This window comes from Varroa jacobsoni, unplaced genomic scaffold (genome assembly GCF_002532875.2).
Source record: "Varroa jacobsoni isolate VJ856 unplaced genomic scaffold, vjacob_1.0 scaffold_1440, whole genome shotgun sequence".
Classification (NCBI taxonomy): domain Eukaryota; kingdom Metazoa; phylum Arthropoda; class Arachnida; order Mesostigmata; family Varroidae; genus Varroa; species Varroa jacobsoni.
In genome coordinates, this window is record NW_019214342.1 from 39,777 (window position 1) to 61,328 (window position 21,552).

Below are 21,552 nucleotides of genomic sequence, written 5' to 3' on the forward strand. Positions count from 1 at the left end.
TTATCTTATTTGTATATATGCACGATATTTGAAACGTTCACTGGTGTTATTTCAGAAAAAAGCGCCCTTTTGTCTTTCGCAGTGTTACCAATATAGCACCACCATCATCGCAGGAAATATTGGTAGCCATAAATAGAACACTATGACATTACACAGCATCTACTGTCCTTCGGCTCTTTTTTTCCACTGGCACACCCGCCAAGTACACGTTTGGCACTTGATTCTACTTCACATCGATACTTGTTGACCTTAAAGACTGAACCTTCTCCAAGAAGTCGATCAGGCGTCTTCTCGTTGAGTGATCTAGGCCGAATGATCACGACTGAGCCCGCACCGGGTGGCGGTCCCAGGTAGCCTCGCTGAAAGAAGCTGTTCGACGCCTTCGCATTATATTTCTCGTTCTGCACAAAGAAAGGAGTTCATATTAGGCACATATTGTTTTGCCCCCGCATATATCGATATATATACAGGGCGCGGCATCTGAGTTCGGACACGCTTTAGTGGGCTGTCTGTTGTCACGGGCATCTACTCATCCTGTATTCTTAGTACCAAAAAAGATCGGTTATCTCTGAAACAAACTTATCATGGTAGAAAACGGTGTGCCGTTTTATCCATTTTGAGCATGTTCAGTTATTATCCGGTTTCTTCGCGCCTCTCGAACTTCTCTTTTTGGCCAAAATCGTCAGGCTAGGTTACTGCTAATTTTTATGTGGCCTCACAAAAGAACCCGAGGCAGATCTCTATCGGAAGAACCGAAAAATCCTAAAGGGCCAGAAAACCGTTAAAGTGATTTGAAACATCATTTTTGATACACCTTGGATTTTTTTGTTACAGAAATTTTAGCGTGGAGAATATCGGTTGCCAAACAGACCCTGACGGCCTTCTTGCTCCATTTTTCCTTTTAATGGGTATTTACAGTTCTGTGACCTTTAGTTCGTTATCACCCCATGATTTAATTTCGCTCACATTTTTCGCATGCAGCGTATTGAAAGGGTAGTTTGCCGAGTTTGCACTGATCAACAATGCCTGATGGATAGTAAACAATAAATTAAAAAAGGAATATTTTAACATGGTCTAGTGGGTGATTTAGATATTGAATTGAATGGCCGATGGTGATTATATTTAATACATGTGACTGTCAGGAACAACACTTGACAGGCACTTTGTTTTCTTGAAATTTCTATTTTCCTTTAGACATGTCTTAGAGACAAAATATTGGTAATACTTTTTGTACTATATGTACTTACAAAGCCCCAACACAGCCGCCATACCCTCTACGTATACGCTACCCGTCATATATCTGTAAAGCATCATCAGCTAGTTCAAATTTGAAGATCATCAAAGAAGTTGAGCTTCAATCAAATTGAGCTTCCACGAATAACGGGGCAGTATCCAAATATTATTTCGAATCCTTAAAACATGGTCGTCATTTGGTCTGGGACTCATTTGAAAGCGCGTTAAGCAGCTCTTGTTGTTCTAAGCGATGCGGTTCTCGATAGACCATACACTTCGTACTGTTAGCTCCCTACAGTGACAAAAACCTCGAAATAAACTGTAAATCAAATGTCCCTTTGATTTCATATTTTGGCGAAGCGCGCTTTTAAAGCCAGTCAATAAGAACGGTAATAGCTACGCAATTTCTACATCCCTAAGCCTATTGTTTGCCCCAGAAATTATGCGGTATAATCTAAATATCTGTCATAGGTAATTCTTCCAATATATAGGAGTCAGTATATATTCTACTTGATCTTACCTAGATTTGTCACTGAAACAGATGTAAAGTTACTGAATTTCGACAGCATATCGCCTACTAACCTTCAGTGGTGAACTACTGCCGTCCATTCTGCCGGTGATCTTAAAATCCAAGGGTGACAAAGAAAAAGGATTATCGGCATGCAACGGTCAGATAAATGAAGTGACCGTTCGTTGGAACTATTTTCCCATGGATAAGCGCTTGCACATTCAGATCGCGTTCCAGTTAAACCACGGAGCAGTATCGTGCCACCCTACGACCTTACCTAACCATGGCTTGCAAACCAGCAGTTGATTATAATAACTGAAGTAGTATATAGTTTGCAGCAAACGGTAAAAATGTCGTTATTCTCAACGACATGAAGCTCGTTCCACAGTATCGTTTCATAACTAGAATAAGATGATAGATAATCTCTTCAAGAAATATTCTGCTATTATTCGTTCTTAATTAAAATGAAAGCAGCTACGAAATCAATCATTCTGAGCTCTTCGGCCTGTTTTTATGAGGACATATGAACTCTTTGTTCCTTTATTTCATTTCGTGAGATCGTATAGGTAGATATTAAGAAGCAATCTTGCAGAACCCCTTAATCGGATCGTAGAACGAGCACATGGAAGTTTACATCAGTTAGAATGGACCGCTCAAACATATACAGTTAAAACTGCACTCGATAAACCCCTCTTATCGGTTATTATTTTTATGTGTGGATTGTTTTTAAATATAGATGTTCGTATCTAGCAGTAATTCAGCAAGTAGTATAGTAAAATGTGTGTTCTTTATTGACATGCTAACTTCAACCCCTTGCATTGAAGCTAGATCAACTATCTATAGTAATATCACACAAGGGCCAATACCAGTTCGATCAGTGTTTGATGAAATAAATGAAAGAAAAAGCATGCTTTCGTTTGCACAGGTACCTGTTACGTATTTATAAAAAAAATAATAATGGGAATAATAAAAAAAAAATCTGCAGATCTGTAAATGTGTTTCATAATTTATTAATCCTGATGAGTAAAAAACATAACCACTCGACGTAAATAGGACCAAACGTTTTGGTTCGTTAAACGGGCATTCACCGTTGGAGAGGCTGCTAGTACGCCTACAGGCAAACAGGTCCGAAAAGACTGCGTAACGATAAGCTGGTAATGCCGATTTGAAACTGAAGGTTCGGTACAGGACACTTGACCTCGCAACGCAGCAAACAGTTGAAATTTTCCTTGATGGCCTTTATGACATTGGCTAGTCGTGGAGGCTTATGGGGCTTTTGACCCGAAAAACCTCTAAAGACCCGAAAGCAAATATATTAATACGACTCTTTAAAGCCACCGTTTTTCCACTTTCTTGTTGAACATAAATGTCACACAGCGCACCATTGAGAGAGGTATCGCCGACAGTGGCTTAGCTATAAGAAACATGGCATCTGTTAAGCGTCAGCTCTGCAAATACAACGATGAACCATTTAATTGAATGCTACCTACGGCCATTTGCATTGAGTACTACAAAATCTAACACCTCATAAGCAATAAAAGGCGACTTCGGCAATCGCATTTCATTCAATCAATCAAAAATAACAGCTGTTACAGTAGCCCCCTGCAAAAGCAAGCTTCGACACGGTGTAATCCCTTGAAAAATCGCCGACGGTGGAAAAGCTATTTGAATATGTATAGTGAAGGAGCGAAGTGACCATACTACTTTTGTAATTATCTTTTTCTAATTTTTGAGCTTCAGCGCAATTAATAATAATAGTTTTTTGAATGCTTCAAATTTTACGTCCGGTATCGCCATTAAGCACTTAGTCACACGGAAGACTACACCCTAACACAAAATACGCTCTGCGTACGCCCGGATTCGAATCTATCTTACCACGTGCTCCTAATTTAACCATGTAACATAGGCAACTTTCGGGCTAGCCTGTTATCCGTGACACTTGGTTACCCCCCCCCCCCCCCCCCCCCCACCACCCGTTAATATAATACGCAAAATGAAACGTAGCATTGTTTAGCGCTACGTTAAGATTTTACCATATTCGGCATTGCATCTCCGCCGCTTTTCGATGCCCTAAAATACGCTCGTCTTCACCGTAAAGCTGGTTACCGTCATCTTCATCTTCATAGTTCGTACACTTCTTCAGGTCGTTCTCTAGTAGTTCTAATAGTCCGTGTCAATTGCACACAAAATAATAATATATGGATGGTAGATTGAGCTTTATTACTGCTTATTGAAAAACATATCGACGTTGAAAAATGTTATGATCCTACCGCCGGTACGAAGACAGTTACGATATTAATAACATTAGCGAATAAAAGGCGTCGAAATAAGTAAACTAGGTTAGAATGACGTTCAAAAAACGTGAGAAAGACAAAAATAAAAGTCATAAAAAAATTGTTCTTCTCAAGGAAACAACTTGCATTATCTGTAAATCTATGGCTTAGGTAAGCGGCCATTAACTTTTGTGTGTTCATACGATCACTTTCGTATATATAATACAATACACATACTTCTGTGCTTTAAAGTCTACTCTTCTAAAGTAAGGAACACCATCATTTTACTGTCTCTATGGGCCTAAGATGCTTGTGGCCTGTGTAAACTCAACTGATGTCATTACATTTACGTCCACTGAGAAAAGCATACCGATAGTAGTGGCTTTCTAATACCGGTAGGTTCTTCTTTCTTGTATTATCGAAGAGACAGGCTGCTCAAGCCCCGATAGTCAAATCCTACCAGTTACCTCTATTTGTATAACCTATATGGAGTATAGCAAAAATGTTAGAGCCTTTAAAATTCAAATCGCCCCTTAAAATATAATCCAAAAATAGATTTGATATCGATGAGGAGGTAAGTCGACGTTTCAGAATTGAAGCCATTGCTAAAAGCTTTCACATAAGCCTACTTACCTAAAAAAGAAACCCGTTTCAACTACGTGCGTGTAAGCTTATCACAACCGGGAACAGGAAACGATCTATGCTTAATCACAACCTCTCCCAGTTTCATATCTATATTGCAAAATATAGAGTAGTAGTAGAACTATGCTCAAAATGAATTGAAACAGAAGAAAGGACTATGTATACAAATTCACCACTTACTTGTTTTCACAGTCGTTTCTGAAAACCAAGAAAAAAATGTTCAAAGTTAACTAAGCAAGCTAAAACTATCACGATTCAGACATTGTTTGAATTAGGCACGCCATCCAAATATAGTACTAAATCGCGATTACAATGCAAAAAATCATCAACTAAATATATTCCTTAATAGAACTGATACTCCCGTTGGAATTATCTCCATATAATATTATTTCAATGAGGACATCATTTAGACAGTTGCCTACTGCTATGTGCAGCCATGCTTCCAGCCAAGTGGAGAAAGTTCTAGTCGTCAAGTTTAAGATCGCCTAATTCAATGATCGGTAACTCCTCAATTGAATTTGAACCGTGAGTAATCGTTTATGTAACAAGAATGGCGAAAGTCGATCATAAAGCTAGGCATATTATGCCCGTTGTTACCAGCGTACTCAGATCAATCAGTATTTTGTTTGTTCATGGGTATAAGAAAACGATACCTCAAAATCGACTCATACGCTCCGACCGATAATAAATGCTAGCCTTCTTTTTCTCTGTCTACTTATGATAAGTCTAACAAAAAACAATTTCTTTTATTTAAATGAATGATATTGACGAGTTGAAAAAGGATTCGGATGTCTGATACTAAATGGCCAGCAGAATACCGTATGTCCAAGCAGCTTAGCCTATGGCAGGTTAAGTTTTATTGATCTGTCAGATCCTACCGGTGTGTCATCGAATGTTGTATAGGAGGCTGTCTGCACGACGCTTCTCTTCGAGCGTTCGTATCCGATCGATGCTGTTTAGACGCAACGCAGAGATAATTGACGAATAAATGCCCTCGGTGACTGCGTTCTCTTGTCTGAACACCCGTAAGGTTTTTAAAGCGAAGCTAATTTATGCTGGCTTCGAGCAACAACAGCTGAAGGTGTCAAGCAAGATGGATTGAATAGAACATTCCCATAGCTACTCAGCAGTATGAGATTAGTAAAAAGAACAATAACTCTCATTTATAAAAAGTAACAGTCGAATCGACAATGCAAAAAAAAAAACTGAAATTACCCTGTAGCAATAGGTACGACATGAATAACCGGATACAGATCCTGAGATGTTAAGAGTTGTTGCACACCACATTCGTTTAGTACTAAAGGAGCCCTATATTGCATCGCCCCTGTCACGAACTTTCTACCCTTCCCATGGCAGGTTTCTCACGGGTGTGCTATGGCAAAATAACTCCTAGCTTTAATGAACTTCGCGTGCATCGCTTCGCACTCGAAGACTGAAGTCAACCAGAAAGATGAGCGTATTGTTATCGATTTAAACGCCGATGCAGAAACACAATTGACATTATCCAGGTAGGTTTGGCAGGCGCTACTATACACAGTACAAGGCTGCCATTACAGCAGAAAGAGGTTTGTATAGTTAAGCTTTCCTTATATAGGTCTAGAACAATTTAAAGTATACAATCATGATTAGGGATTTGTTATTGCCATTTTTGAGTTGAAATGATTTGATGACTTAAATTATTCATTTCTTATATAGAAAATGAAAACAAATAGTGAAAACTGTAATTGGAGAAAGCACATTCCGAGAAAACAAAACCTTAAGTGCTTTTAATTTAAATGTGTAGATAAACATTATATAGGGTAATGGAAGTAGGTGGAACAGTAACGCTATATGCGCCTAAAGTTACCGCTACCGCTAAGAAAAACTACTCACACAAAGAAAACAATATATTAACATGCTTGTTAAAAACTATCTAGGTCATATGGGTAAATAGTGTGAAAAAGCCAATCGGAGCGATTGGAACGGCTAGATATCGTCCACCTAATTCCTAGTTGACCATTTCCTAAATGCTTGATTGCTTTTGTAACGAAAACAAATATTGATCCTCAAATAAGGCGCACATTTATTTGGATACCATAATGAAAAAGATAGAATTCTGTCGCGCAGCTGAAACGAGCCTATATGTTGCTAAAAAGAGAGCCACTAGTGTTTTTTGCCGATTAACAACAACAAATATTCTACAAGTTCTGCTTTCTGCTTCATTCTGTGTGGTGGCAATTAGTAGCGAAACTGCCCGCCATAGTTTCTATTTCCGAGGGTTAGAGCTGTATTCCTCGAATGATACCGCATTATAATCCGACAGCTCCAACTACCTACTAAAAGAGAGGTAATTTTCTTTAGATACGTTCTTGTCCTAGCAGAACGACCCCTGTCCCCCGAAATCATGTAACTATATTTACCATCACGATGCTTCATAAACACTTGCAACCCGGCTATGATATATTTTTCAAGCATACGTAACAAGAGTTCTACCGAAATTTACGAAGCCGAACTTTAAATAAAAAGGTCCAATCCTGACACCTCTGAAGGTCGCAGCTTGTTCAAGCAGTGTGAAGTAAATGTAAGAATGCCGAAGTTTTTATTCAAAGCCAATCTGGTCACACTTAGGATTATGTAGGTGTCGTGGCGACCCATGACTTTTCCGGAGAGCGGCGTACAGTCGCGGTTAAATGCATAGGCCAGTCGTTAGACATTTTCCTTGCGGTTTATCCGAGTGAGTTTGCAAAACGTCGGCTTATATCGGCCCATTAGTATGCGTTCCTCGAAGTGCACCCTGAGAAATGCAATATACGACTAAATGTTCTCCCACTTGCAAACACGAGGGCAAGCTCCGTTCCCTTGACGCCGTCATTTCTGGAAGGTCTATCGCCGTCAATAAAGAAAAGTTACCCACATTGAAGCTATTCGAGAAAATTTAACAGTAAAACATTTGAAAATTATTAAAGAAAAATCTAATCGCTTCCTTCTTAAACGACGTATGTTTGACAACCTTCAATTCAAAGTCGATCATGTCATAATGAAAAAAAGTTCCCGAGTTCTTCTGTACTCTGATCCTTATGCCAACTGTCCGGTGCGCTTATACTTCATTACTTCGATCATTCGTACGCAATTTACTTTGATTTGAGCGTAGTATAATTTTGCATGATACGATTCTCTTATAAAAAAAAAAATATGAAGCACACGATGCGTTAAAGCGATCTCGCTTGGAGCACCGACAGCGTTAGTTTCTTCCGCATCTTCAGCTGTCTTTGCAACCGAAATCCAATTTCATAAAATTGAGTTTATTTGATGTATTTGTGTCGATGATGCGTTGTGAAAAAAACAGTCGTTACGATTTCTTTCACTGCGCTGTTCAGTCTACTTATCGTATAAACACAAAGCAACCAATAAAGCATGACGCTTAAACCCTCGAAATACGACTGTTTGGTCCAGTATGGCATACATACATACACATATATGAATGAGCTGCACTTTGATATAGGTCTTTATCATTTATTTGTACGATTAGCAATAGATGACCTACCTGAAAAAAATACTGGTCTATCAGCTCCGTCTTATCCTGGCTCATAGCGTTCATGTAGAGCAGATTAATCTAACAACCAATTTGCTTTCCGTCAGCCCTTCAATGTATAGCCTTGGGGCACGTTCTACAATACAGATGCTATATATATGGCTTTTCTCCATAAAATGCTTTAGAGGATGTGGAATTTATTTATACACCCATATGACGAATTTTATTTATAGTTACTCTCTTTATGCGCGAATTTCCGACGGTCGAGCTATTTCAGGTTTAATACAAACCAAATATAATAACAATATATATATATATATATATATATCAACTAAATTAGATATCTTTTTTAACATGTAAAAGATAATTATTTCATTTAGAATGTGTTTAGAAATCATGAAATATTACTGCGCGTGAGGTCCAACTTCGGGTGCAGTAGCTAATTTGTACCAACAAGCTCCAATACAATTAAATTTGCTGCATTTATTTTGAAATATTACATATTATATTTGACATGTTGCAGTGTCAGCACACATTTTTATTCACAGTAATGATGACTTACAGTTCCGTCTACCCCTCCGTTTATCGTTTTTTATATTTTTGTTCACTGTGTTTACAGATACATTATTTGCAATGAAATCTTACTACTGTTATTAAATCATCGGTGAAGATATACGCGAGACGATTTGCTTTCAGGGTATCGAACCCGATGGCTTCCAGCAGCAGTTTGTCTCAACCATATCAATTAAATAACTCCTATTTTTTAAATTTAAATAGCTCATTTACGGTTCAGGGGCCGATCTGGGACGTGATCTGTGCGCTATTTTCATAAGCCTTTGGCTGTATAACATAAGCCCTTATACATAACAGAACAAATGTGTAGTAGAGTAGTAAGCGGTTATTAGTTGCATTATGATACGAAACTACAGAATACGATAAATATAAAAGCCTCCTGCTGTGAAACGTCCTCATACACATTATATCATGTCGTTATGAGTGCATATTATAACACGTCTTTGCCGTCCAGACGTTGTCGTTAAGCCTTCCATAAAGCTTTAGAATTTTCGGTTGAACTCGCCAATGCGCCAATCCTTCTTGTTTGTAACTTGGAAAAAAAACTAACACCTGAAGCAGAAGTTGTTATGTATGAACGCTGCCATCCTGTTTAAAATTTCCCGCCCAGCACTTCGGTACAGAACAACTTATGAAGAAATTATTGATATTAACAACATCTAACACTGTAACGTTCATAATTACTTAAACAGAGTATCGTTCATACGGTATTCTGTATAAAGTTGATTGAATTATAGAGACGCATCGAGCGTGCCTTATGTATTACTGACGACATATCAGCAATAGTCGTAGGATGGATTCGTTCGGTTCGAGGACTTGCCTGTGGAAAACAAGAATCTGATATAAAGTTCTTCTTTTCACACGTCGTGGCCAAACATCAGGAAATGTTAATGTTTTAAAAGGGCAATGCCGACGCCCAAAACAAAAGCAGCTATGCTCGTCACTATAGCAGCGCCTGTCAAGCTATCCACCCTGGAGCGTTTTACAATAACTTCGTGAAGCTCTCTGGCCTGTCGATTCGCAGGTTCCATTTCCAAAAACGCTTTAATATACCTGCAATGTAACAAAGTGAAGGATACCTGGTAAAAATTAACAAGAATAAATATGGAGCCTTTGACGTGACTTTGGCATCGCCTTAGACGGCTTAGTTTATATTTTAAGAAGCCTGGGGAAAGTGGTTCAAGCTGTACCGCGCAACAGATACCTCCAAGGAAAAGTGTATTTGTAAGAAGAAAATTTTCGGTGACCATAACACCTCCGAACCAAAATGTCAAGAATCCCTTTTTGCTAGGGAACGTTGTGTGGCCATTCGAAGATCTATTTAAATATATATACAAATATGAAATTTTTACAAACCTTTGGGCGTCGCTGTATTCTCTAAGTTTGCATTTGCCGAACGCAATGTAATAGATATAGTCACGCCTGACAGTTTCATCGCCGTCCCTGAAGAGTTCTGAAATAGATGTGTAACCAAACAATCGCAGCCACAATGTGTTAACGTATTTGGTCTGTGCACAAAATAAAACCACTTAACAGCAGTTCAATAGGTCTTGTGGATTGTAAATAGATCCAGTAGTAACGAAAGCTAACGTGAATACTTCCACCAATTCCCTGCCAAAACAGATGAATAGCAAAAACCGACAGAAAATATATTTTGTCCTTGAGAATTCGCCCTGAACAGAGAAAAAAAAGAGTGGAGAATTCGCAATGATTAATGTATGCATCTTGTTAGTTTTGCATCGTATTCACATACATTCACGTGTTGGTGAAGAAGCCCTCTAATTTGGAGGACTGCTTATGCCTAGAAGTGTTGACTTGATCGATTTTTGAATACACCTAGGCGAGTCTGTGCTATGTGGAAAACCTACCCTCCATGAGGATGACGCCTCTGCAGACGTTTAATCGGTACTTGCTTTTGAGAAGACACCACGCGTAGTCGAACTTCGTTTTGGGATTAGTGATGTGTTGGCGGCATTCGTCGTTGTACTTCTGTTCGAATTTCTGCACCGTATGAACCATGGTACAAACAAATGAGCCGCAAATAAAAATTTGTATTTAGCAACATATCGGAAAGTAAACAATCTACTGAAATGCCACTCTTATTTGATTTTAATTTTGGTTTAAATCGTTACATAAAAGTGAGATTAAGCGCACGATGCCAAACACAACCAACAGTTTGTTTAGAAGAAACTAGAAAAAGAAGAGCATTACTTTGAAAATTTTCGCTTATTTTAGAGCATGCATATATTTGTCAAGATATTAAATGTCATCAAATTACTTACAAGGGTTGTATAGACCTAGGCGAAATTTTATTCTATTATAGACCATAATTTTAGTTGAAATGAACGTGGATCTATTTAACATCTCATGTTAAAACGTCTATTTAGCATGTAGCGAGCTAGTTTATTATGTTTCAGTTCTTTCAGTTTCTTTGATTGTGTGGTGTATACATGAAATACAATAAAATGAAGAAAGTCTCCCGTCATAGATATATGTATATTTTTATCGTATAAATTGCTATACGTACGGTTCGCATAACTGCAACTCACTCGCTGCACCCTTATATTTTTTATCCATTTAACAGTGTTTTGGTCGCCATTCTTATTAAATTTAGTTAGAATTTAGCCAATCATGCCATCGTTTATATCCATTCGGAACAAGCAGTATTGTCACTAATGAGAAGCACATAAGCACGGTGTTAAAGGACAGCAGTAATACACTGTTCGATGAGTCACTAGCTGTGGTTGAAGTGCGTATCTGCTTGTACCTACCATAATCACCAAACCTCGCTTGTTTGCCATACTCATCGTGTCTGAACGGTCTAAATCAGTCAATATTGGTCAACTGTTAATCCATGTATCTGTCACGATGACAACAAAAATTCACCGAGTAGAAGCGAGGTTAGGTAGGTTGCATTGTTAATCCTAATCAATAAAAATGTAATATGCTTGGAAAGCTATAAGTCCCAAGTTCAGCTAAATTTGATTTTTCTTGGCAAGGCAGAAGTATGGGAAAAAAATTCGTGCAAAGCGTAAAAATTGTTCCTTATTTTGACACTTCGACAAAGCCATATTATCTGGAGATGGCTTACGCATCATCGCAACAATTTGTGGCACTTTTTAATAAGACAAAATCTAAAAGTTTCGTTTAGTCTACATAGTCTCTAGGTTTATATGCGTTCAAGTTGACATATGTACCTCATACTTTACCCAGCCGTAATCGTACGACTCAATATTATTGAGCGTTTTCTTAATAGGGCTGCTGATTAGGTCCACCGATTCCAAAATACTAGCATCTAAAAGCAACTGTAGAAAACAAATTTAATTCGTACCTTTATCCTTTTCAATGTGTGTCAACAGAGATCGATAGCAATTCACTCAAAACTTACGTGAAGTTCTTCCTCTGAAATGTAGCTTTCAAGTAACTCCTCCATTACCGCGTTAGTTGTGGCTTCGGCTAGGCAGCAAATCACTAGTATGCAACTGACTAAGAAACAAAAATGTAAAACCAGGTGAGCTGTCTTTGTGGTCGCCAATGGTTTTCAAGGCTAAACTGGCGACATCTAGTGGTTACTGCGTTGAAAGCAATCCGAGTATTTAGGGTCAGCCGACAGAATGTGGGAAGTGCGGATAATTAGATTTTCGCAAAAAAACGTTTCGCTTGCAAGACTGGTCTATCGCAGTCGATAAAAAAAACGATGATGGTTCATTTTATATATGTTTGTAAGCCTATCTGGTCATTTAGAGGCTTCAGCCTTCACTATTCTTAATGGGTTCAATAAACAAAGCAGCCATATACGGGAAGAGAGTAGGTAAAGTCAAACCATAGGTCTGGTGCTATGGTGTATATATATATAAAATCGGTTTAGGCTACATGGTGTCCATGTAACCTAAACCAATTTTATGAAGCGCACATTTTAACACTCGGCTAAAATAGCTTGTGTAAACCAGAATGACAAGTTTGGAAGTAAATAAAATGAAAATGTTACTGACTTTAATTTGCTGCTGCTATATAAAAAAAAACTTCAATCATTTTCTGACTACGCGTTTCTGGGCGACTTCCCTTCATCAGCGGGGCGGCGTATCCAGAACTGGCTGAGCTAAGAAACATCGTCAGCTAGAAATAATTTATCTGATATAATATGCGCAAATACTTCAATTGACAATATATTCCGATGATAAAAATCCACCCTAAATAACGCTTAATACTCTATACAGTATGAGGCGCCGCGTTTGTAAACGTTTCTTGAATCGAATAAAATTATACATACATGTATATATGATTGCTTTTTTAAAGTAATGAGGACCTTTATTTGATGTTTCAAAGAACAATGCAATAGGATCTGGTTTATCATCATCGGAATCTTTAAGATAATAACTTGTCAAAAAAAGTAGCGAACATCCAAATTCGTTTATAAGCAAATAATGAAGAGAGTTGCGCTATAACGTTTAGCTTTAACGGTAGATTTAGTTAACTACCATACTAAGCGACGATCGTTTGCGCGAGTCAGTTTTAGGATCTCCCCGGACGCGCGTTTCAGGGCGAATATCCCTTCGTCAGCGAGGCAGCGAACTCCACCCTTCAGCCCTTCCCTCCACGATACGAATATTCAATTGCTATCTCGTTCCGTTAATGAAAATTTAATTGTGGTCCGAGACTCGACGATGAGAGGTCCTTTATTGCATAGCAGGCTTAGTAGCTCAAAAAGTTTGTTGATTTTCTTCCAGTACTTTGTAACTTCTTAGTGGTTTCTCTGATTTAATAGTCTATTTTCAATTGCAGCTCTTAATAATCCGTCTTAGAATCGGCATTTTCGTAGTCCAAGCCATCAAAGTTTTCCTTTTGCTCTTACTAGACTAGGGCCTGGCGTATTTCGTATACATATCCATTTTCTTTGCTACCTATTGGGTTCCTCGCACATTTTGTTTGAATGTCTGTGTAAGTTTTCGATAGAAAGCAAGTAAAATCGTTCGTAGAAAATTAGGAATTACGGTTCGAGCTCCTGTGAGTGTGTATATGGCGAATAAAGTCCGTCCCTTCTCGCTGTCGAGCCGGCGTCTCTGCTCTTTGAAAAGCCCAACAATAGACAAACATTATATGCATAATAAAATCGAATTACTGAACCTAGAAGTCAAGCAAGCTAGAACCAGTTTCGAACTGGAGAGCTAAAACATAGTTAGTCTGCATAATAACATTAAAGAGAAATATTCTAGTTCGTGTCACATAAAACGTGTATCAGGATACCTCAGGCTCAGGGCCAGGTCAATGACCCAAGTCAATGACTTGCGAATGAACTAGAACTGGGTACAGACCCATTTAGAGTTCCCACGGCTTAGCTTTCCCAAATAAATACCAAATCGTTTCTACTTGGCGCTATTCAATGACAATCAGTAAAGCTATTACTTTCATCCTTCGGACGTCGCATTCTTGCCGTCACCATTTCTTACTGTGTTACTTTATATATAATCTGACATCTCTTATGCATATATCTTTCTGCATGCGCTCTATTTGTCTATCATATTGTTCGTCTGAATATCTAGTTGCTCGTTACCTAGACACCGTAACATACATGCTTACTTCAGCATTATCAAGAGTGCCGCCTTTTTACAATACGAGCAGAAAAAGCAGCTAGTACTAGCCGTCGTGCTATTAGTAACTGCCTAGTAACGGTTTCACCCAACAAATCCCTTAGGATTTCCAGTCCTACGTCTCTGGCTCTTCGTATTCACCTGCTGCTGAACTGGTCAGTCAGGCAGTTACTCGATTTGAAAAAAAGGATAAACTAATAATTCATTATTGTACATAGTTTTATGTATCCGTCAATCTATGCAATATCGTCATCATTACTTCATGCTAACTAGACAACCTGCCTATTAAAGTTGTACACATTTCTATGGTCTACTGTTGGGTAATCTTCATTGTCTTTTGTATGTGGCTAGTGTCGTATAGATGACAAAATGTGGGCTCTGCTAGAATTATGAGTTTTTCATGTGAGTAGTATTCATTTTTGTAGCGAAGTGTGTAGCTTGTTTGTCGCTAAATAGCATTTTACATTTCTTACGTACTATTTATCTATAACATGATTAGATCTAATAATGACATTTACAGCGTAGAGTCACATTGAGCTGGTTTCATAGCATATACAGATTATCAAGTGCGAATCTCTCTTCAAGTGAAGTCATACATTCCGACAGAGCTAGTCTTGCTGCTTTAGGTCTGTATAACGAGAAACTTCTTCGGAAACTTTTCGATTACGTTCTTCCTCTCTGTCCATGAAATCACTAGCAAGCCAGACATAATAAACAATTAAGATAGAAACTGTTCATTACAATGGCCTGCTCTAGTTCGCACTCACAAATATGAAGAAACCAGCTTCGGTTATCTAGATGATTGGCCGCTGAAATGACGTCCTTGAGTACCTATGTAGGTTGTCTGATCCACGGTCACGTAAGAAGCGGCCGATAACACTGGCTGGCGGTCATACTCTAATCGCACATTGTTCGATAACTTGCTACGTATGTCGGAACCCCGTACCTTGCACGAGTGATTGCATCCACGCTGAGGTAGAGGACCACACACTATAACTAGAGCCGTTTGTTTTTTTCGTCACCCAATTCTTGCGCTTTGACCGCTTCACTGATTGGCCCCTTGTGTCCATTTGGCACGTCTACATTTCTGCATGTAGTTCGCATCGATTCATGCTAATTGGCGGGACCTGTACACGGTCGAGGATCACTCCGCGCACTCATCTTCGTCCGCATTCACTTCCGATATTCGAGAAAGCTGCTGCCGCTAGTGGAATCGGCTTTATGGTATATTCTATTTTTAGCGTGTTCTCTACCCTGAACAGATGAGTAGACGCTTCTGAGGAGCTAATTTTTGAGGCGTCTTAAATATTCTACAATTTCAGATTACTAGAGCTGTTTTCGCTGAGGTCCGAATGCGGGATCACCCTGGTATGGGTGACGAAAACAGTAACGAAAGTGTCACGCTTATTACGTACGCGGAGCGTGACGGCTTTTCTAAGTCAAATTTACTATTAACAAAAGTAACTTTCTGGATGAACTTTTCAAAAGCACGCAATACAAAGCTGTTGTAGAAGTAATCGCCCTGTTCTTAGGTAAGTAGAAATTCCGATGGGCAGCTATCGCTTTTGGTTGGCTCTGCAATAACTCAGAAAGCCTAGAATCGTTGGAGGGAACGTAGGATATGGGCTTTGAATGGACTCCTCGGACGCACGTTAAATAAACGTCAAACAATTCAAATTTGCTTTATTAATTAGTAGCACATGTGAAAGCACGTTGTCCCTATAAAAAATCACGGGAAATTCAGTCGAAAAGTGGTTTAGGCTGGGCTGTTTTTATTTAGACTAAATTTTCGACACCTCTCACAAATCAACGACGTCCAAACATGATCACAAGTTAATTTTCGTGTACACCGTTCTCTCTGTATGTTCGACGACTAAGTGCATAAATAGAAACAGTACTAGTTGTAAAGATATCAATGATTTAGATAAACCTCTACTACGATACCCCTTCAGCCGTTCGAACAGGTATTTTTTCTTTGCAGTGTTTTCGTTGCCCCATGTGTCGAACTGGTCAGCGCACAAAACTACATATTATTCGGGCTGCATATGTACCGGCGCTACTATTCCTCTAGGTGTCCATTAATAAAGCTTATTTTTTCTAGATAGAATACTTACGCATTGGCTATCGATACTCTCAGAACAGGTAACCGCCAAATCTTACTCATAACGGGCTGCAGATCTTCGCTTACCTATACCCTAATTATGAAATTGCTGCTTTTGTTTTGGTTCGCCTTTCTATTTGGTATGCTTTCTTTCATGACGCATCAGCCAATAAAAAGCATGCCATAACCCGGATTTTGCTTTCAATTCAATGCGACTTACTTAAAAGGTCAAATCTCTGTCGCTGCTTGCTAGTGTATTTCGTAAGTCTTTAATTTTTATATAATTAGCAATGCTCCAGAGCAAATCGACAGCCAGGAGGTTCTAATTACTGCAAGTACCTTTGTTGATCTGTTAGTTGTAGGTAAGTGTACAGGACAAACTCCATATTGATATTCTGGAAGTTGCTGATTAAGTTTTTCGCTTAAAATGATAGGTTATTGCATTTATAAATTCTGTATACGGCCTATTGTTCTGTTAATTTATAGTATAGTTGGCGAAAAATCTATTACGATTGCACTAAGTTAATTAATTAATTATATGACGTACAGGCGAAGGCTGTCACCCAAACTGGCGAAACGGACATACTTATCTAGACATTTCGATATTTAACAAAAAAAAAAAATAGTTTTTTTCACTCGTCCGCAACCGCAGCGGAGACTCCTTCACTGCACCGAGGATAGTCCCCTAAACTAAATACATAAACTCTTCAAACTGCTCTATTCGAAGAACAAATTTTTGCCACAAGTTAAAACTGTGTTATGTTTTATACTGTATATCTAGGAAGGAAAACTGAGCTAATAGTTCTATATAAAATCGATGCTAAGCCATAGAGCCACTATGATATATAAGGCAATAAAATATAAAACTCAAACGAAATCTCAAGGTAGCAATCGCGCATAAGAAAAGAATAATTGAGCTATTGAAATTATCCTGCAGCAGCGAACCACAACAACTAGAAAGAAATCATTCGTTTTACACACTGTACATTAAAGCGTAAATCATTGTGAGATTATTTATAGTTAAGCATTAACTTATCACAGAGTAAGGTTTGAGGCCTCACTGTCAACAGGGAATTTTCCAAACCTTTATAAACCTGACAGACGCTCGTATATCAAATGAGGTTTTTACTCGAAGCACTTGCAGCTGCTCTACGCTCGGTTACCAACGGATCACGACACATCCACGGAAATCAGAATTTCAAATATTAACTCTGTCGTGGAATATGTTAGGCATCACACACGAATAAAATGATGAAGATAAGCATTACTGGACACTGAACTTTTGAACCTATGGTTCGTTCACACTTTACACTCGTTGAAAATTGGTAAAAAGATCGTCATTGAAACCGATACCTTGTCAATCCTGAAATACATGCATGTACTAGATCCTTTTAAGATACAGACTTGAATGAAACACGATTTCGATCCCTCTCACTTGAGTCTGCTAACGGGCTAAAACCTAAATGAGTTATAGTAGTGATTGCACTAAACATATTTTTTTGTCTACGGTTTGTGCAGACTCCGCCTATGGCTCCGCCCTGAGACGTCTCACCTGCAAGGCGGTGCTCCCGCGCGTACCCCCCCCCCTCCCCGTACCAAAACCCTGGTGCAGACCGACCGGGACGGTTATAAAATTGTTCAACATCGAGCCGTAGCAGAAGCAACAAGTTCTACCTGTTGAACCCGGTGCATTCTCAACAACTTACGAGCGACGATATCTCTTTGTAGACGAATGCTGTCCTCTTAAGGTAGCCATTTTCTCACCCAAAGTAACCGATTGCTCTACACCCTTAAGAGAGACCAGGCCGATACTTGTTTCAAGGCGAACGACTACCTGAAGAGAAAGTTAAAACTTCAACGAAGTTCAATGGCGAAACATAACGCATCTAGCATAAAAACGAGGGCTAACGTAACGCAGGTTAAATGCCAGGGAAACAACCAACCAACACCGCAAAAGTCTTGTCAAATAATTCGCTTCACCGGGAAGAACTGGGGACTTTAACGTTAAAGTGGGGCAAGCGTAGGCGGCGAGTTAACGAATGTCGTGGTCTATAAATATCACTGTTGTGATAGAGGTAATTGCTAGCATGGATCAATTTTGAAATTAGACGTTGTACCCTTCTGTATTCACTTGTTTCCATGCCCTTCTTGCGGTTTCACCATTTACGACATACAGTCCGAATTTGATTGATTCAAGAAGAGCCCGCTCTTCTACAGCTGCGCTTCGCTAGCGGGTTAGAGGAGGTAGAGCTATGTGTTGACCTAACCTATATTTGAGGTTCAAGAAAACTGAATGTTACTTGTGCATCACCGAACTATTCATCGAACCAAAGGTCGCGTTAGCACGAGCTTTCAAGTCCCCCTAACTTTATGGCCAGCGTCCATCTTGTAACGTTCTGGTTCCAACCTGAATTAGTGTCCTGGTCCTTTCGTTGGTCTAGTAAAGCATACAACTTTACACATAATCGTTACAGGTCTGAGACGCAACGTGGGACTGGAGACCTCTCCTGTTGTAATGAAGAAAATTGCAGCGGGTTAGAGTAGGCAAATAGAATTTATTAGAGTTATCCTTCGTTGGTAGCATACTTCTTATGTTTATGAGTTTGTCATTTTATATTATTTGCATAAAAAAAGGCCTGTCTGTTTCTTAAGATGTTGCATTAGCACACAGTTATTGATTGAATCGATGTTGTTTAGACAAACGGTTATTTGTGCTTAGATCTGCTTATTGTGACGCTTTGCGAGAGTGACTTTTATTACTCGGCTGAATGTGATAACTTGTAAAAGACTGAAATAAGTAATACATTTGTTTTAGAAGAACTCTAAAAGATTAGGATTGATATTAAAATTTTTATTAATCTTACAAACGTTTTCAACCATCGTTTGTTTTGAAATGGAACTTTGACATGAAATTTAAGTACATTTTTAAATCAAATGACACATCTTGCCATAAGGAGGCGCTGCATGCATTTCAAGAGTGAAGTCTGGTCGCGTTTTGCGACCATGCCTCGCGAAATGCAACTTTCTTTTAAGTTACCTATGTTGGACGGCTGCCGAATTTGTACGCGGTCGGCATCAGAAATTTAAAGCCTTATCAAACAAATAGAAAAACAAATAAAGCAACCGTTTTCCTACCATAATTCGTTTATGGCGATAAAAAAACATGTGAGCAGCGTAAAGAAATAATCAGGACATTAAAGTATGATAAATTAATTACATCAAGAATACAAGAAAATCAGTCGTACTAGATCCATGCATAACATTTGGTCCTTTCTCAACAGGTTCACTCTGAAAACATATAATTTCCATATTTAGCAATTTTTTTTTAAACTAAAATTTTTTTCCAAATTTCAACATTGAGCACCCACCGTAGAATCGAGAACATTCCTTAACATAGTTTTTTTTCAGAGTTTTTATTATAGACTACTACTTGTATATATATATATATATATATATATATATATAAACAACTCAAAAGTATAGCAGTGAGCATAATAACAATAAATATAATAAAATGAAATGGGTCACAGAAAAACTCATTAAATTGCATTTCAAAAATCTTTTGCGGAAAATAGACTTTAGGAAATGGCTTATGCTGACTTAACATAGTTTCAGGGTTAATGTACGACGATTTTAGCAGCGATACCCTGATAAATGGTGCCGCCTGCTGTGTCTCTAATCTGCAACAAACACTGATATCCACTAAAGACGGGAGCATCTGATACTGTCAAATAGCTCCATGTTTTCCTTTGCTGCCATCTAATCTGCATACATAGATAATCGTAAATGCGCTGTAATACCTAGTAATATTTTATAGAAATTAATTTCGATTGAGTTACTGGCTGTGGGCAGCATTTAGCCTGCGAACCAACATGGAGTTTACCATAAGTAAACAAATCTCTAAAGGTCGGAGTATTCATGCAATGTAAATAAAAAAAACACTGTCTTCCGTTAACGTACGCTGAGCAAGTGTACGGACATCAATTGTATTGGTGATCGAAGTACTACCTTGGCTGAGTTAATTGCGTTAACGAAAAAACAATCTTACCTTAAAATGCGCTTCGAAATGCAAAATGCTCCACTGACAAATCTACGCCACAGATTAGAGTGATGAAGTTGATTACGACACTGACATTATAACTAATTTTATCCTTAAAGGACACTCAGTACCAGCCGCTTAGGGGACGCTCCGTTAGTCGCGTGCGTGCTGAATAATATGGTGTTCGACTTGAATTCAAAAGTGTTGCCTCTCAATTAAAGGACTGTACGCATCTGGCTCTTGGAATTCTGTCAGTACTTTATGATTCATGGTCGTTTACCGCTAGCATGCATGAAAATCTTAACGCCCATGTGGAGTCCCTGCCCTCAACAATATATTATTTCTTCAGAGAAATGGAAAAACAACGTTCACATTTAATCCGACGTAATACCTTTCTTCCGTGGCGTGGTACTGTTTTTAAATGTGCGGACTCAAAAAATTCTCTGAAGTTCTAAAACACAACTATTTCCCTGAGGATCTTGTTTCCTCTTTTAATTAACGCATTTACTTTTCGTCTTTTTCAACGTTCGGTGCAAGTTCGCGCGCGCACCTGCCTGATTTAAAAGAACCGCGTTTATTTGAAGGCCGCTGACACCGTTGTCGCCCGCGTTCAGCAACGAACCAATTGACAACTGGATTTTACTAGACAAATGACATTACATTAAATTGCTGTGAAATATATTTGTAGAACTGTAGAACTGTAACACTCTAGGTAAGTAGCATCTGCGAGTTGTAAAAGTTTGTAAGCTAAAATTGCCGAGATGCCTAAATATTGTCTTTCCGTCGCGCTATTTAAAATTTCTCAAGATTGATGTGAGAATGCGATACAAGCCATCTCTCTTCCGAGAAAAGCGTTTATCAGCGGCATCACAGGGAACACAATCGAGAGCTCGGTTACGGGCCAAGCATTGAGCGATGGCACTATTAACAATTTCATTGTGGGCTATTTCTAAAGGTTTTATGCAGCGACCTGAGTTCCAAAAGGTTATTGCATGTTATTACGGTAGTGTCTAGCATCGTTATAAACAAGTCAGTTTGGCCAGACCTAGCAGTCTCTTTACATTTCAAACATTTGTCCTTCTTC

General features: G+C 38.7%; 1 protein-coding gene and 2 long non-coding RNA genes across 5 annotated transcripts; all 3 read right to left on the reverse strand.

The window, feature by feature from the left end:
• Positions 1–2,126, reverse strand: LOC147752168 (uncharacterized). Its single transcript, XR_015314828.1, has 2 exons — positions 1,816–2,126; positions 1–401 (listed from the first exon to the last, which is right to left on the reverse strand). It is a non-coding gene; the product is annotated as an uncharacterized LOC147752168 (long non-coding RNA).
• Positions 2,127–8,630: 6,504 nt separating this feature from the next.
• Positions 8,631–12,307, reverse strand: Fis1 (Mitochondrial fission 1 protein). Of its 3 annotated transcripts, none has more exons than XR_002686114.2 (5): positions 12,129–12,307; positions 10,609–10,741; positions 10,097–10,193; positions 9,561–9,793; positions 8,631–9,292 (listed from the first exon to the last, which is right to left on the reverse strand). XR_002686114.2 is itself a non-coding variant. In XM_022850067.2 (5 exons), exons 2-5 carry the CDS (start codon positions 11,545–11,547, stop codon positions 9,628–9,630), a joined length of 432 nt encoding a protein of 143 aa, XP_022705802.1. In that variant the 5' UTR covers positions 11,548–11,600; positions 12,129–12,307; the 3' UTR covers positions 8,631–9,627. The 3 variants fall into 3 exon arrangements, 2 of the variants coding, with proteins under 2 accessions (XP_022705802.1, XP_022705800.1); XM_022850067.2 differs by adding an exon at positions 11,512–11,600 and having other exon boundaries at positions 8,631–9,793; XM_022850065.2 differs by having other exon boundaries at positions 8,631–9,793.
• A 6,652-nt stretch (positions 12,308–18,959) lies between these two features.
• LOC111270064 (uncharacterized) lies at positions 18,960–21,288 on the reverse strand. The gene is made up of 2 exons (XR_002686116.2): positions 20,478–21,288; positions 18,960–19,717 (listed from the first exon to the last, which is right to left on the reverse strand). It is a non-coding gene; the product is annotated as an uncharacterized LOC111270064 (long non-coding RNA).
• Between the last annotated feature and the right edge of the window lie 264 nt (positions 21,289–21,552).